The sequence below is a fragment of the Dermacentor albipictus genome, chromosome 2, assembly GCF_038994185.2.
Source record: "Dermacentor albipictus isolate Rhodes 1998 colony chromosome 2, USDA_Dalb.pri_finalv2, whole genome shotgun sequence".
In the NCBI taxonomy this organism is placed as follows: Eukaryota; Metazoa; Arthropoda; class Arachnida; order Ixodida; family Ixodidae; genus Dermacentor; species Dermacentor albipictus.
In genome coordinates this window covers 194711870-194728171 of record NC_091822.1, presented here as the reverse complement: position 1 = coordinate 194728171, position 16302 = coordinate 194711870, and the positions used below count along the sequence as shown (strand labels likewise).

Sequence of the window (16302 nt, the reverse complement as noted above, 5' to 3'; positions counted from 1 at the left end):
ACAACGCGAAAGCGAAACAAACCTCTCGACTCGAAGTCGGCCGCATCATTGATGGAAGAAATCGAGTGGCGAAAAGCATTCCTGAGTCCATGTCCCACTCATGAGCATATATAGTCTTGGAAATTGCTATTTCTCGTGCGCAGTTGATACACGAGACTTGTCCTGTTGCGAATTTCGCTAATTTTCCACTTCATGAAGCTTGCGTTGAGCGACGCATTTGCGGTGTTTCAGTGCAGTGGCAGCGACTGCCTGTCGGAGCTTGCCCAGCAGTTGGCGGTCATTATGGTGGGCAAGCAGATGATTAACAACGCACAGGAGATCCTCGTACCGTAAGTTCGGCAAGTTCACCACACTCACAGATAATTTCGTATACAGCGGTCGGGGAATGCACTCGGTTGCTGCCTGTGATGTTTGGTGAAATCCAGTTGCGAAGCATACCACGGCGGAAGTCGTCGTTCTGTGGGCATAGAAATAGGAATTGATGTCTGCGAATAGAGAGATGCCCAACATGTTGCATTTAACTACTAATCTTGTCTTTCTTATCTATAATCCTCTTGCTCTTTTCATAAATTACTTGTTTGTACGCGCGTAATTTCATGGGCAAGTGATCAAGTCCGAGGCATATACGTTTGAGCGCTGCCTGCCACAAGCCTTCTGTATAGTATATGTAGAGAACCCAACACGAGGCAGTATATGCGTATACTTCCGCCCTGACACCACAAAAACTTTCCGAAATGTTATGTGCTGTCGCGAGTGTACTATGCAAGTAATCACTGTTATTCCAGTAGTCCTTCATGACCATGTACTTAATTCGAGATATTAAAGTAAACCGTATCTGTTATGGTGTGGGCCGTTTGAAAATATCGTGCATCTTTTAGAGCTCATCTATTCGCACTCACGCACGCACAAACTACATTAGTGGTGAAAAAGCTTTAAAAATCTTGCTTGAGGCAATATTTTGCGTCAATTTCTTATCGTACTTTGAACTGCAAAAGAAGTAGTTGAATCTATGTCGAAAGGGCGCATTAGAATATCAAGGTCTATGTAATCGAGGTTGGCGCTGGCAGCTCAGTCGTTTGATTTCTTGATAAATTTATTAAGGTCGACTGTCTCAATTCTTCCAAACGTCATGTAAAACTTTGTCAATCAATTTTTTAAATTATTGATGCTCAACAATGAAGATGCCCATAAACCAGACCTTTTCTGAGTTCCAGGTCGTAGTTTTCTGACTTTTGCAAATACATCTGAATTTTTGGTGGTCCGAGTTATCACCGTATGTGGTGCCAGTGGCTCGCATAACGGCGGTAACAGTAACAATGGGTTTGTCATCGCAGGAAGGTAAAGGCGTGGTGGCATCGTCACAAGACCAAGCTGGTGTACCGTGAGTCACTAACGCGTTGGGAGCAGGACTATCAACTCATACAAAACGAGGGACTCTTCCAGGAATATCTCGAAATGGGTGAGGAGATTGATAAGTTCGTACTGCTCCATCGCGAAGCTTCATTGATTTTGATGAGTCAGAGTTGGTTTGCATAGCAAGAACAGATCGGTGCGGCGCCGTATCTATTCCTTTTTTGCCGTTCATGTCTTGGCTGTGTGCGCGTGTCAACCTTGAGGCTTCTTGAGGCCCACACACGCTTAATTCCAGGCTTGTAAAGCTGAGACTTCGTAAACGGTAAGCCGACAGACGTAGTACAGTAAGGTTGTGGTAATTTAAAACCAGTTTGCGCGAAATTGTCCTGCAAATAGTGCAATCCTGATTTCAGCGTTAAAAGAAAGAAAATAAAGACAGTCAAGAGGATCTACCAGTCTGATATTTGGTTGGCTATAGATACCCTGCACAAGAAAAGAGAGAAAACACGTGGGTGCAAGCACTTGAAGGTTTATTATGTGAACAGCAATATATATCAAGTAATTCCGAATGCTAACGGGAGAAAAGAAAACACTAAAGAAAATGCGTGCAAAATGCCAGAATGTTTACAAGTCAAGGACTTCCTTTATGGCTGATTCCCAGCCCGGACTACTGGGACAGAAAAGCTAAGGCACGAGAGGAGACAAGACAGAGCGCAGAGACACGGATCGGATCGGAAAACTTTTATTGGGCTCTAGAAAAGAGATCTTCGCGGCTTCAGACGGCCTCCTCCATCTTCTCATGGATTCTTCTGTCTGCAATCACAGGGTTGGTGCCCTAGTCCAAGGTTCCACTGAGTATGGCCAACCCGCGAGCTCGCTCTATTAGGCGCTTTTGGCCGTTCAAGCTTACGCTGGAAAGCATACTCTCCCACTGTTCCGCACTCGGGTATTTAATTTTATAGATAGTTGGGGACTTAGTATTTTGACAGGCCCATGATATGTGGTACAGATCTGGTTTAAAGAGTCCCTTCAACTGTAAATTATATTGATCAGAAACTAATAATAAGCGAGTTGGTATCGAACAACGAGAAGTCTCTTTTCCTGCTTTAGCTCTTGTCCCAGTAGTTCGCGCTGCGAATTAGCCATGCTTCCATACCAGCCAGTCAATTTTTCGCTTGTGACTTCTTTTACAAAGTGAACCGACTAGCTCTGCAAGCAGAACGATATGGCACTGTACGTGAAGAAACAATGAGGGTCCTGATTAGAAAACATCGCTGCAGAAGTTGACACACAGACACAAAACGTGAGCACGAGCACAGACGATGAAGTGCAATGAGGGTCAATGAGGGTCCGCGTTCACAGAATATTTGTCAGGCGCAAGTGCCATCCACAAATGGCCATCGCCGCCATCATGAGTTGTGGCAATCTCAACGCCACCTGCGGTGCAAGCGCACTTACGTAAGAGGCCTTGTATTTTGTTCTTTTGTGAAGTGCTACTCATACGGAGTGTCGCACTTCTGATTACCCTAACCTTATTGCCTGAAGTTTGGGTCGGCCTTACGGCGATTTTCAAAATTCACCCCTTCCTCTGTGTCATATTTTTCTATAAATCTAACGGCCCCGATATATCAATAGACTTTATATCACACTTTCGTCGACATATTATACTGCGCGTATCTGCCTATATTGCCTTAATTTCACGTTCACAAATTTAACCTCGCGTTTTTTGCCACTTCCTCCGTTGTATCTTCCAGTATACAAACTTTATTTATGAGTTTTTTAACATCACGAGCTGATTTATGAATCTTTTCGAACGTTCCACAGGCACTTTCTTTCTTTACCCGGCGGCTCGCGGACAACAAACTTCGCCTAAATGAAAGTAACCTTTTTCGAACACGTTCAGCGAAAGAAAACAAGGTAAAACAATGAAATTGATCTACGCAGAAGAAAAAAAAAAGATTTCTTCGTGGCGACGGCAGTGAACGTCATACATTTGGCCGTAAGCGCACCCGTATAGCAGCTGCAGTGAGTTCTGATCGCCTGACGAAGCTCACAGTGGAAGTAGCGCGGTTAGTTTCCAGGCTATACGTACCACGTAAGCACCCCAGAGTGGCCCACGCCCTCGATCGCTAAGCGCGTACATACCGCACGTTTCGCGTCGTCTAAGCGAAGCGCGCGGCGCGTCTCCCCAACGCAGTGCTGCAGTTCGGCTTCATCACCATCTTCGTGGCGGCGTTCCCGCTGGCACCGCTGTTCGCGCTGCTCAACAACTGGGTCGAGATCCGGCTCGACGCGCAGAAGTTCGTCTGCGAGACGCGCCGGTGCGTGCCCGAGCGCGCCCAGAACATCGGCATCTGGTTCTCCATCCTCGAGTTTCTCGCCAAGGCTGCCGTCATCAGCAATGTACGTTCCCAGTCCACTCCTCTGCATGTGCCACGTCCATAGACTCCCCCTGATTATCCCTCGGCCCGTGTGATGACTGACTGAGCGCGAGCAGGACCATCAACAAGCACCTACAATTATTAGAGAGAGAGAGAGAGAGAGAGAGAGAGAGAGAGAGAGAGAGAGAAACGAAAACTTATCATTGATGAGAGTGCGCAAGCAGGCCAAGTAGTCCAGCGCAACGTTTTGAATGTCAGCAGATCCGCTTCGGATGTGGCGACATGGCGAAGTTGGTGCTGCGGGAGAAATTGAACCTCGATTTTTTTCTTTGATAGTACGATAAAACACGTATCTGTTGATATCGCCTTTGTATGCGCTGTCTGAGCTAAGTTTCTATAAGAGCTCCCCGCCCGCCCTCACGACGCAGCACTTGTATCGAGCGGCCTTCCCCGGCGTATCACAAGCGTGCCTTGACATCTCAATTCTCACTCTCTCCACTCTTGCCTTTTTCGTTCGTAGAGTAGCAAGCCACGAACACAGCCATTCCGGCCGACCTCTCTAATATTCTCACATTAAAACTGTCCCTTGCTTTTCGTCCCATATAACATCACAGCTTACTCTCAGGTTGTGTACGGTCTTGACGAGACGTTATTACTGAAAAAGAAAAGAAAGACACAAGAAGAGCTCAGCAGCAAAATACATACAACTGAGAAAATTAATTCAATTCTATGTTTGAAAGTATATGTATCATATATAAAAATATCAGCATTGTCGTTGTCACTCACGGTGTTAAATAACAAGTGCTCAGAAAAGTTCTCAGGCGATCAATAACGCTGAGCGAAATTGTTTTGATAAGAAGAATGAAATTCGGGTTTCTTGTGCTTACATATTGCGATTTATACCGCCACGAATGCTGCAAAATGTTTTTAAAATCGCAGAATTTAAATGAATTAGGACCCCCAGTTGACACGTAGAACGCGGCACGTGCCCTGCTTAATAGTATTCTTGCAACGGCTTCTCCTGAATTTAACTCAGAATCTCATCGTGTAGTGCTGATCTGGCCTAATCTGAAAACATCCCCAACATTACTAAGGACAAATTTTTAATGCTGAAAAGCTCGTTATAGATGGTGACTCATTATTTCCCAGCGCAAAGAAATTTACGAGCGCGGCATGTATGTTCTTAGCATTCTCACAACATTCGAGAGCGGTGTATTTAGGTAATTCGGAGATGCGTCACATTGCATACATACTACAGTGGGCAGTAATTACGTCGCTCGGAAAGAATTAATTTTCAAGCGTTTATTTTTATTTCTTGTAAATTACCATGACAAATCAAACTAATAACCATCTTCAGTTTATCCCATAAAATCGCTGTAATGTGTGATAGTGAACAAGGCACTGCAATTAGGTATTTATTTTTGAACCCCAACACCAAAAATGATTAGCATTAGCAATTATAGCAAATCTGTGATCTGCTAATACTGTATAAATAAACCGTGTTTTTGTGTGCGCTGCTTGCGAATATTTTATTGACTGTGCGTCAAAACAGGCTGGAGCCGATAAATGACTTGTCCACGAAAATGTCATTCTTTCTGCTGTATCACTAACTTGTGCACGGCTGAAATTGTGCTCCATCACGCGATTCGAGCTATTCGTCATTCTATGACTTCGTAAACGCCCATGTCAGAGCGTTAGCTGAACGCATATCATTACATAGGAGTTGATTGTGCCAGAAATAGGGGTAGGGGGGGGGGGGGCACAGAGACGGATATCCTAATCATTTACATGGCCGTATGTAGCGACAGTCGTGAAGCCAAGTCTATGTCACTCAAAGCCCGTATTTCCGTTGTCAGGAGCACTTTCGATTGCACGACTTGAGCCAGCAGCCCACCTTTCAGTGCCAGTATTCATTTACTCTGTTATTATCGGTGAAGGATACAGCACTTCGTATATTTCTCAATTAGTGGCGTAACGTGACTACGACCACAAAATTAGTTACTGTTACTGCAACAATTTGGTGTAACGTACACGTCCTCCGTAACCTCAATTCTAATACTTTCGTGTTTAGAGGTATCTCTTCCTTCGAAAGCTGTATTTGTCCTATTTCATAACTCGCTTAACCAAGCCATGGCAAACTAACGCCTCACAATGCCACTGGGTTGTTATTGACTTAATCTGTAACAATGACATTTCGGCAAAATTCTCTTCTTAGAGACGAAAATTGGTTTTCGCAATTTTGGTCACTTGTTTGAGCATTTCAATCTGCTGCCTATATGTCGCGTATACAGTCCCGCATGGTCACCTGGTCGTTGCGTGATCCTCGTTTTCTGATGTGTTGCAAACCAGGCTCGTTGTTTTGAAGTGGCGTCAGTGCATGCCGTCGCTTTTTCTGTCTTGTGCGACCCCTGCAACCAGCTGCTGTCGGCGCGCTTACGGCTTGACGCAGGCGTTCCTGATCGCGTTCACCTCTGACTTCCTGACGAGGACGGTGTACCGGTACGAATTCGACTGGGACCTCAAGGGCTACATCAACTTCACGCTAGCGCATGCGCCCAAGGGTTCGCTGTCGCTACCCTGCAGGCGAGTACCACAGTTCTACCTCATGCATCCCGCTCGCTGAACCTTCCAAGTGTGTCGCGCATATGCACCTAACCGTAAGCTCGGCGTAATGTTTGCCTACGCAAGGTCCCTGCAAGGGCCTACCGCGACGTTTCATGGTATTAGAAATAGCAGCGTTTGCGTAAACAGCAAGAAAAGGCACACATTTTTAAGTTGAAATCAAACGCATAAAACAACGGCAAATATAAAGAATCAGCCTTTTAATTCATAGTAGTGTGCAAGTTAGGCATTACATTCAAGAAACATTAACTTTCTCGAATCACCAACTGATAAAGTTTATCGTTTGTCCTAATTGTTACAGCAGTCAGTGGCGCATACATATTTCCAACCACCAACTGGTGGTTGGTAGTTCGAAATTGGTGGTTGGTGGTTCGAAATGCCTCTGGCGATTCAGAGCTGGCACGCAAGTGAATACGACTGAAAATCATTCCGTACCTATAGTCACGAGCCGAGCATGATACGGTGTTCGCTTGTCCCCACGGCATAAGAAATTGTGCTCGGAGCGGAGCGTCGGTCGGAGCCCACTGTGCGCAGCCGCGGGACGCGGAGAGGCAGGCCAGGTCAGTGCCATGCCACTGGTGCCCTCCTCCTGCTTCAGTGCTGATGCCAAATGAACTCCTGACACTCGCATCATCGTCTGTAGTAGCGTACCATATACGAATGTCACGGCAGCAAAAGAATATGATGCGTATGGAATCCCAGTTCATGCCTCTGGCGATTCAGAGGTGGCACGCAAGTGAATACGATTGAATCATTCCGTACCTATAGTCACGAGCCGAGCATGATACGGTGTTCGCTTGTCATCCCTGTCTTCAAGCTATCCTCGCACTATCCCGTGCGTGGGACGCGGTACATGCACGACTGTGCAGCCGTCGATCCCACGAAGAAGAAACCGCATTTGTAAAACGCGCGCGGCGATCGACACGCTTCGTAAAGTGCGAAACAAGGCTTTTGTACCGCTACTACCTATGGGCCCTCTTCTAAGAAACGATTTTCTCAAAGGCTTTGTTATGTGCCGCAGGTACCGTGACCTGAGGGATGAGAACGGCAATTGGACTTTCTTCCATTGGAAGTTGCTTGCTGTGCGACTAGCTTTCGTCATCATATTTGAGGTGAGCACAAGCGCATGTCCCAATGCGAGTCGCCTGTCCGCGCCTTTATCGTTGCACCGCGGTAACTATTAATGGTGATGAACGAGTTGGTGAAGGTGGCGCGAAAAAACGGAGTCTAAGCGGCAAACAGAAGAGCGAGACGGCGCTACACCCACAACTGTTTATTATGCAGAAAGCTTGCTACATACATACTGCGCTTTAGAGCAGTATGTATGTAAGTACAAGCAGAGTCCTTCCATGTTTTTGGAAAATGGAAGGACTCTGGAATGGAAGGAAAATGGAAGGACTTCCATGTTTTTGGAACACATGGAAGGACTCCGGTACAAGTAAGTTCCCGTGTGTTGTCCTTGGTATGTGTGTTTATTGGCTTTATATATATATATATATATATATATATATATATATATATATATATATATATATATATATATATATATATATATATATATATATATATAAAGATGAAACGCATAAAACAACGGCAAACATAAAGAATCAGCCTTTTAATTTATAATTTATATATATAAATATATGTACATTTAATTTATATATATATATATATATATATATATATATATATATATATATATATATATATATATATATATATATATATGTATATATATATATATGTATATATATATATATATATATATATATATATATATATATATATATATATATATATATATATATATATATATATATATATATATATATATATCGCTGTTGATATTGCCTTTCTTAGTAACTCAGGGTACCAACCCGCCGCGGTTGCTCAGTGGCTATGGTGTTAGGCTGCTGAGCACGAGGTCGCGGGATCGAATCCCGGCCAGGGTGGCCGTATTTCGATGGGGGCGAAATGCGAAAACAACCGTGCCCTTAGATTTAGGTGCACGTTAAAGAACCCCAGGCGTTCGAAATTTCCAGAGTCCTCCACTACGGCGTGCCACAGAATCAGCAAGTGGTTTTGGCACGTATAACTCCATAATTTAATTTTTTTTTTCAGGGTACCAATTGCAACTTGGAGAGAAGAGTGGGTCTAAAAATTCATCTGCAGAAAACTAAAGTAATGTTTGACATTCTCAGAAGAGAACAGCAGTTCACGATATGTAGCGACGCACTGGAAGTGGTAAAGGAATACATCTACTTAGGGCAAGCAGTGACCGCGGATCCGGATCATGAGATTGATATTATCAGAAGAATAAGAATGGGCTGGGGTGCGTTTGGAAGGCATTCTCAGATCATGAACAGCAGTTTGCCATTATTCCTTAAGAGAAAAGTGTACAACAGCTGTGTCTTACCAGTACTTACATTCGGGGCAGAAACCTGGAGGCTTACGAAAAGTGTTCTAGTTAAATTGATGACGACGAAACGAGCTATGGAACGAAGAATGATGGGTGTTACGTTAAGGGATAAGAAGAGAGAAGATTGGGTGAGGGAACAAACGCGCGTTAATGACATCTTGGTTGAAATCAAGAAAAAGAAATGGGCATGGGCAGGACATATAATGAAGAAGGAAGATAACAGATGTTCATTAAGGGTAACGGACTGAATTCCAAGAGAAGGGAAGCGTAGAAGGGGGCGGCAGAAAGTTAGGTGGGCGGATGAGATCAAGAAGTTTGCAGGGACAACATGGCCACAATTAGCACATGACCGGGGTAGTTGGAGAAGTAGGGGAGAGGCCTTTGCCCTGCAGTGGGCGTAGCCAGGCTGCTATTGCTGATGATTATGATGTATTGGCGCCAGCATTGCGAGAAGAAAAAGACGACCGACATATCCCAACTGCGTAGCCGCCACACCGCGAGCGTCAAGCAAAGCACCGCAAGGCAATGCTCGGCCGGTGCTGACAGGCCGGCGGCTCGTGCGCGAGAATCGGACGATTGGCACGCGACAGCAGGCGACAAAGAGGAGGATGACGTTCGAAGGAGCGAAGCTCGAGGAACGTTGTTTTGTTGTTGTTGAGTGCTCAGTCGGTTTTTGTTGATGGGCACAGGCTCGCCCAGCATAAATCAGCTTCCGTAGAAACGGCTGTTGTAACTGTTGGCTACTATATATATATATATATATATATATATATATATATATATATATATATATATATATATATATATATATATATATATATATATATATATATATATATATATATATATATATATATATATATATAATGTGTGTGTGTATCTGTATATATGCGTACGATGTGCTATTTTGACGCGTTACTTGCTCACATTATTTAAACAATCTATTTCCCGCCTTTAAACTGTCCTGAAGGGCTGTAACGTCACCTTACCGTGGGCATGCAGCACGTGGTCTTCTGCGTGTGCCGGCTTATCGACCTGGTGGTGCCGGACATCCCAAGCCAGTTGGAGCTGAAGATCAAGCGCGAGCGATACCTGGCCAAGCAGGCGCTCGCCGACTCGGAGACCATCATGAAGGTCTGGTTTTGCTGTGTCTCGCCTGCGCGTGGTAGGGCTGATTACTTGAAAACATCTAGCATGAAATGCGTATATGCGCCAGTACGTGGCCGAGTGCCATCAGAGCCGCAGAGCCTCGTAATGCTAAAATACATAACCATGCAGCAAAGCTGTTTGCTTGCAGCAGGTAACCTTGTGGACCACCTGTAAATGTAAAGCGTTGCCAGACATTATGCTTATTTAATAATTTCATTCTTCTTTCTTATTTCTACCGGATGACTCGATATTCCGCCGCTTACCTCTTACTTAATCCTTTGTTCGAAGCCACGGATTCTGTGGCAAAGCAAGGACAGCGCGATAACGTACGTGCTTGCTTGAATGATAGCTATACATGGAAAGTTTATAAACTGCGGCACTTCGTTCTTTTCAATCGCTTAACGTTTTTAGATCCTACGGAAGCAGTGTACCATCAAAATAAATTAAGCGCGAACAGAATGAAAATATTCAGGGCTACGGTTTGCGCGTAAGAATACATGAGAGTGCGATGCGCACTAACTCTGTTGCCGATTTACAGACGTTGAATAGCCCCAAAGGTATACGTTTCGGAGCATGGATTAGCTGATGGTCACAAATGCAGGAGAAAATGAGAACGCAATAGCGAATTGCAAGTCGTTTTCGACCCGTTCTATTTTGTATTTATGCTGATAGTACATACCTGAGAGCCATTAAGGACTGAAGTGTTCATGAAGTTATCAACTGTAAGTCCTGTTTATTTATTTTTTTTACCTCCGACGCCGAAAACGGCTCCAGACGGTACACGAATCAGTGGCCCTGAACAGGGGTCCTTGTACAGCCTTTGTCTGAGTGAATGAAACTATACTGGAAGCCAAATGCTAGGAGTTCTGACCATGTCATTTCGCGGCCGTTCAATTCCTGGCGCTAGAAAGCTTTGGCGATTGAGAACAAAAGTTCGCTTTCCTCTACAGAGCTTTCGATCTGTTCGATTGGAAAATGAGATGGATTAATCATCCCAGAGTAGACTGCGATTATGCAAACAGTAGCTTGATGTAGTAGCTTCATGTAAAGAACGCTATCACCGGCTACGCAGGTGGCGCAAAGAAAGGACGACGACGATGACGAAGAGACCGAGGCACCGGCCGTCTGAAGAGCCTCGCTCCAAACAGTGATCCAGCATCAAGGACTGCAGCCACGGGCAGAGCTGGCCAAGACTACAGCGCGTGCCAGGAACAGAACATATGCGCACTTTGTCACCTGCAAGCTGTTGTCCCGATGGTTGCACTTGCAAGGTTTTGCGCGCCCAGCCTGCTTAAAAGTGACGTCAAAAAAGTGCTCGCGAGCTACTAATGCAACATTAAGTTCGTGAAGGCTCCAAGGAAATGGTACCTTTTACCATCGAGCACGGAGCTTCGTACCGGCACTTCATGGGAACTGTATATTAGTTCCAGCGCAGCAGGAGACGTTTGATTTAACATACAAGCTCCTGGACGACGTCATTAAATGTTGAGGGGGAAAATGTTGCGCACCAAAACAGTCAGCCTGACGAAATTTTATTGGCAAGCAGGTGCGATATCATGCCACCTGTTTCAAGTACGAGTTTATGTATCGGGAAGTTCAACTTCACTAATTTGGCCATGTTAGTCTAAAGCAGGGCGATACTATTTACACGTTTTGTATAATGATGTGGTGCGTCGCGTGCAGCGAGGCAGGCATAAATGGTTCTCCCTGCTAATTTACCAGATTCACCGCTCTAAAATCTTGCACTGAGGTGTACTTCGGTTGCAATTGTGTTTAATTTCAAGTTCTGGTGCTGTACTTGTCTCTTTCATCCTAAAGCGATCGAGAGCAGAAGAAGATGGAAGGCAGGGAATCCGAGAAATTCGGAAAACGAATATTAAGAGCAAAAGAAAGGACAGTGCGTGTTGTTTCCTGCGATATCGGGCCGAAAATGCAGGTTTTCTCATTAGAAATTACTGTACCGATGACTATACGATGATGAATCACCACCCTGAAAGTGTAGAGAGGTTTTACTACAGAAGTGACGGGTGCTGCCGCTCCTTCTGGTGAGGAAAACCTGCATTTTGCATTCCCGCAGACATCCGGCACTTCGGACTCCTTTGACGAAAGAGGCAAGTGACGCAGCAAAACTTGATTTTATACTAAAGCCACGGCAATATGTCGCACCTGTGCATTTAGCTCGAATGACCGGTCTCCGTCTGCAATGCAACGTTTAATGTTGAATGCGTTAAGGCTTAAGTCTAACTAGGTATAGAGTCGGCGAAGTGAACATGCGTCTTGGACTCAGTTGGTCGACCTAGCCTGTCGGTCTTGACGTCAGGACACTCTCACACCGGTTGCGATAGTCGTAAGGAGCTAATTTTACAATTCTGAACCGGTTTCAGCCATTCCAGCACTACTAAGTACGACCAAGAAATGGTGTTCGTCATTCCTCGTGAACATTTGTCTTGTGGCGACAGAAGCTAACTTTGCGGTCAGAAGCTGTTCATTGACCCACACCCAGCTGGCTGTTGATGAGTACTTTTGCTCCATGTTGGTCGTAACATGTCGTGAAGTCCATATCATACCATGAGTCGCTGCGTTCAAAACATGTTATTATAAAGGCGCTCACTCACACGCATACTCATCCGAAGCTTTCTTGACATTCCCTCAGGTGCTGGCTTCCCTCGACGTGCCAGGTGACGGTCAGGGACATTCAAAGATTGCGTCACATGACCGTTCTGGTGTCAGATTTGACAGCGTCCTTTTCCATCCTTTCCTAACGTTTCTGCGCATTACAAGCGAGAATCGGCTTACGTTTCTCGATTCGTGAGAGCTGCCTACATGCATGCACTTAAACATGTGTACGCACGTGCATGCCATGCAGAAGTGCATCTTTTTTATCCTTTTATATTATACTCCTTAATTTTATTTTCTCAATATGGCTTGTGGCAAACTTTCCTCATTGAAGAAATGATATCTGCTCAAATAATAAAGACCATTAAATTCAACTAAAGGCTTTACCAGTGACAACACGCGGACACGTGCAAAGGAAGTAACACCATTCTAAGCTTTCGACGCTTGAAATAAATCTTTACTCCCAATCACACCGAGCGGAATATTTTTTTTTTTTGAGACGACCACAAGGTTTGCGTCTTCCTTTGTAGACCACGGAGAGTTATTCATTCTTATCACTGCTAATAGTCATCTTATTGTCATTTATGACTATCGGAAATGTCACCCAGAAAGTGGCGGGGCCGATGAAGTTATCAAAGTCACGAAGCACTCAACTCGATCAGGGGTTGAGACAGATAATCTGAAGAGGCCTTGAAAATGAACGGCTATATTAGCAAACATTTACCTATCACCGCCCTGATCTTGAATCTTTCATAAGGCTTATTGTTACCGTTTATACGACTCAAGCTGGCCCCACTGAAATAAATTCTTGCCAATATTCGTCGCATTGGTAGCCTCTGCTGTCACGGGCTATCTGTAGCACGGAATTTTTTTATGTGCTCTTTTCTCCTCATCGTTTCTGCCCTTACTCCATCCCCCTGTGCACAGCAGCCAACCGGGTACTTAATCTGGTTAATCTATATGCCTTTCACTTCTAGTCCATGTCTGTCTCTGGCTGTTCTGTGGTGGATTGGCGCTGATTTGTGAAAAGTACTTTGCTGGTATAAGTTGAAAATTTCTCGCTTTATATTGTCTTATACATAAACTAGAGAAAAACGAAGCTCCCTGTCGAAACCAATGCTTCTGGGGGACATTATATCGTCTTGTCTTTGACATTCAGATACGCCAACCTTCCGTCTTAGAGTTGCCTAAGGGAAGCACTTTGCGATGCCACAAGTCTCCTTTCCTACTGTTGTCCATCCCGACAACCATTTCGAGGCACTCCTCCAAGCTACTACCACGTCAGCGCTTGTGACATGACATCATGCACTGCTTCTCCAGCGGTGGAAAACCTTCTTCCAGGCTATTTGTCCCACGTCATAACAACAGTATCCACCAGCCCTGTGCCCTCTAAAACATGTCGACCGCCTAATGTTTGTTATGATGTTTCGCGAACTTTTCCACGTGAGCAATTTGAATGGGATGAATGAAATTCTTCGTCTTCATCCGCGGGAGTAAATATTGCATGAATCGGCTCCCGGTGACCAAATGCCAGATAATCAACTGTTTGCGTACGCTGAAGCTTTTACTTAACGCTGGTCTGGTTTTAAGAGTGGCAGCAATGCCTGATGTTTACGCGGATGTGCCTCGCACACGGCGTCCGCCACCCTCGTTAACTGTTATGCGCATTTCCCGGACACCACTGGTAAGCTAAACCCTTCGAGATACTCACTGTCGGCCAGAAGCAAAGCGCGTGTGTTTTGCACGCATGGTGTGGTCATGGTGTGCACGGTGCACGTGCACGGTGTGGTCCCCGCGCCTACCTTCGATTCTCATCTCTACAGTACAAGAGACGTGCTTGTTTTATGATTGGAACTGGAGGTGACACTAGACCATAAGGTTGTTTCCTCGATAGTTGTTATTGTCAGTTCTCTATAGCGCCTCTTTATGCAGCTCACCAATTTATCACTGATGTTATTGTTGCACAGTTTTTAATGGGCTGTTGTCAATGTCGTTTTGCTGTACATACATTTTGTAATAAACCCGCTCCTTGTTGTGTCAATGTCGCAGTTTGTCTTGGTATGTTTTGTGTGATGCGCACCGGCGCCTACTCTCGATCGGCTCCTTTATTAACTGCTGCACTCGTTCCTACGCGGACGCTCCTATTCATTATGGTTCGCCAATGCCGCGACATCATCCGTATATTCGCACCGTCAATGCGGCATCCCGCAAGGCTCATTTCTCTCTCCTCTCCTCTTCAACCTCGCCATGTGTGTCATTCACCGCGCCCTCGAACCGTTAATCTCCATCCGCATCTATGCAGATGACATAACTATTTCGCCTTATCTAGGTTCACCGGGATATATATCTGCAAAACTACCTACCGGACGCCTTGCTACCGCTTCGGCTGCCGCCAAAACAATCGGGTTTTCTTGCTCACCTGCTAAATCTGCTCTCCTCCTTGTCCGCCATCATCGATGGCAACTTCTTCCCTTCGCGCTACTGCTGGATCGTCATCCTATACCACTAGTAAAAGCCATAAAATTCTCGAGCTCCACATACAATGCGATAGTGGAGCCTCTTCGGTGGTCTGACATTCTCCAGCAAGGAGAACAAATCTTACACCTAATGCCTCGCGTCACTAACCGGGCTAGGGGCGGGAATCTGAACTTTTTCGTCTTCGGAACGCACTCCTTCCACCTCACTACTGCTACTAGCTCCCTTATTTATCTCCTCGCCAACAGGACCTTAATCGTCTTGACAAACTCGTACGCAAAGCAAAGTTGCTTTTGGCCTCCCTATCAGTGCCAGCAACGACCACCATAGCTCAGCTGGGCGCCCACAACACGACAGAAGAGATCATCCTGACGCGCCGTCGCAACCAGGAACTTCGGTTGAGCACAACCACTCAGGGGCGCAACATACTGGCCAATGTCGGCTACTCTGTCTCCACGTGTCCCCCTCTGCCACCTCTACCGCACTTTCGTCATCCTGCGCAGTACTTCTACGAATGGCGCCATAACCTCGCAACATGATCCCCTGTGTGCACACACAACGCCGCGCGACTAGAATCCCCTCTTTTCAGCATTTCATTCACACCCATCCGAACCATCATTTCTATTACACGGTCGCTAGTGTCTCCTCACTCAGCTCTGCCATAGTGGTTCTTTCGAGCAGCTATATAGACGCTATTCTTCCTAGAGAGGTCATCTGGGCTACAGATCCCACACTAGCAGAATTGCATGCCATAGTAGCTGCTTGCCGCTATCTTCTCCCGTCACCCCTACCTGCCTATCATTTTCAGACACTCGATGGCCGCCTATCGTCTTCTGTTAGGCGGAGAACTTTCTATATACTCCACTGACACACATTCTCCAAAGTAATGAGCAAAACGAGAACAAGGTGAAAGAAGGAGCCAACGTTTCGACAAGTGGACTTGGCTTCTTCAAGACGACGTATGCTTATGTCACCTTGAAGAAGACAAGTCCACTTGTCGAAACGCTGGCTCCTGCTTTCACCTTGCTGAATATGTCGCCTTGAAGAAGACAAGTCCACTTGTCGATACGCTGGCTCCTGCTTTCACCTTTCTGCATATGTCGCCTTGAAGAATACAAATCCACTTGTCGAAACGTTGGCTCCTCCTTTCGCCTTGTTCTCGTTTTGCTCATCGTCTTGAATTTCCATCTCCCGTCTTCCCCGTATTCTCCAATGTAGTATTCTTACACCTGTTGAGATAGTGTGGGTGCCTGGCCAGTCGGGGCTGTCGAGGAACGAACGGGCTAA

General features: G+C 45.4%; 1 protein-coding gene across 7 annotated transcripts in view; it reads left to right on the top strand.

The window, feature by feature from the left end:
• LOC135898538 (anoctamin-7-like) overlaps nucleotides 1-14581 on the top strand; it is a 117270-nt gene extending 102689 nt beyond the window's left edge. For all 7 annotated transcript variants that reach the window (XM_065427539.2, XM_070534594.1, XM_065427540.1 and 4 more), the window contains 7 exons: nucleotides 232-329; nucleotides 1335-1459; nucleotides 3551-3756; nucleotides 6184-6317; nucleotides 7378-7468; nucleotides 9778-9909; nucleotides 10997-14581. In XM_065427539.2, coding sequence (XP_065283611.1) covers nucleotides 232-329; nucleotides 1335-1459; nucleotides 3551-3756; nucleotides 6184-6317; nucleotides 7378-7468; nucleotides 9778-9909; nucleotides 10997-11053 — 843 coding nt within the window. In that variant the 3' untranslated portion in view covers nucleotides 11054-14581. The remainder of the gene's footprint in view (nucleotides 1-231; nucleotides 330-1334; nucleotides 1460-3550; nucleotides 3757-6183; nucleotides 6318-7377; nucleotides 7469-9777; nucleotides 9910-10996) is intronic.
• The last annotated feature ends 1721 nt before the right edge of the window (nucleotides 14582-16302 follow it).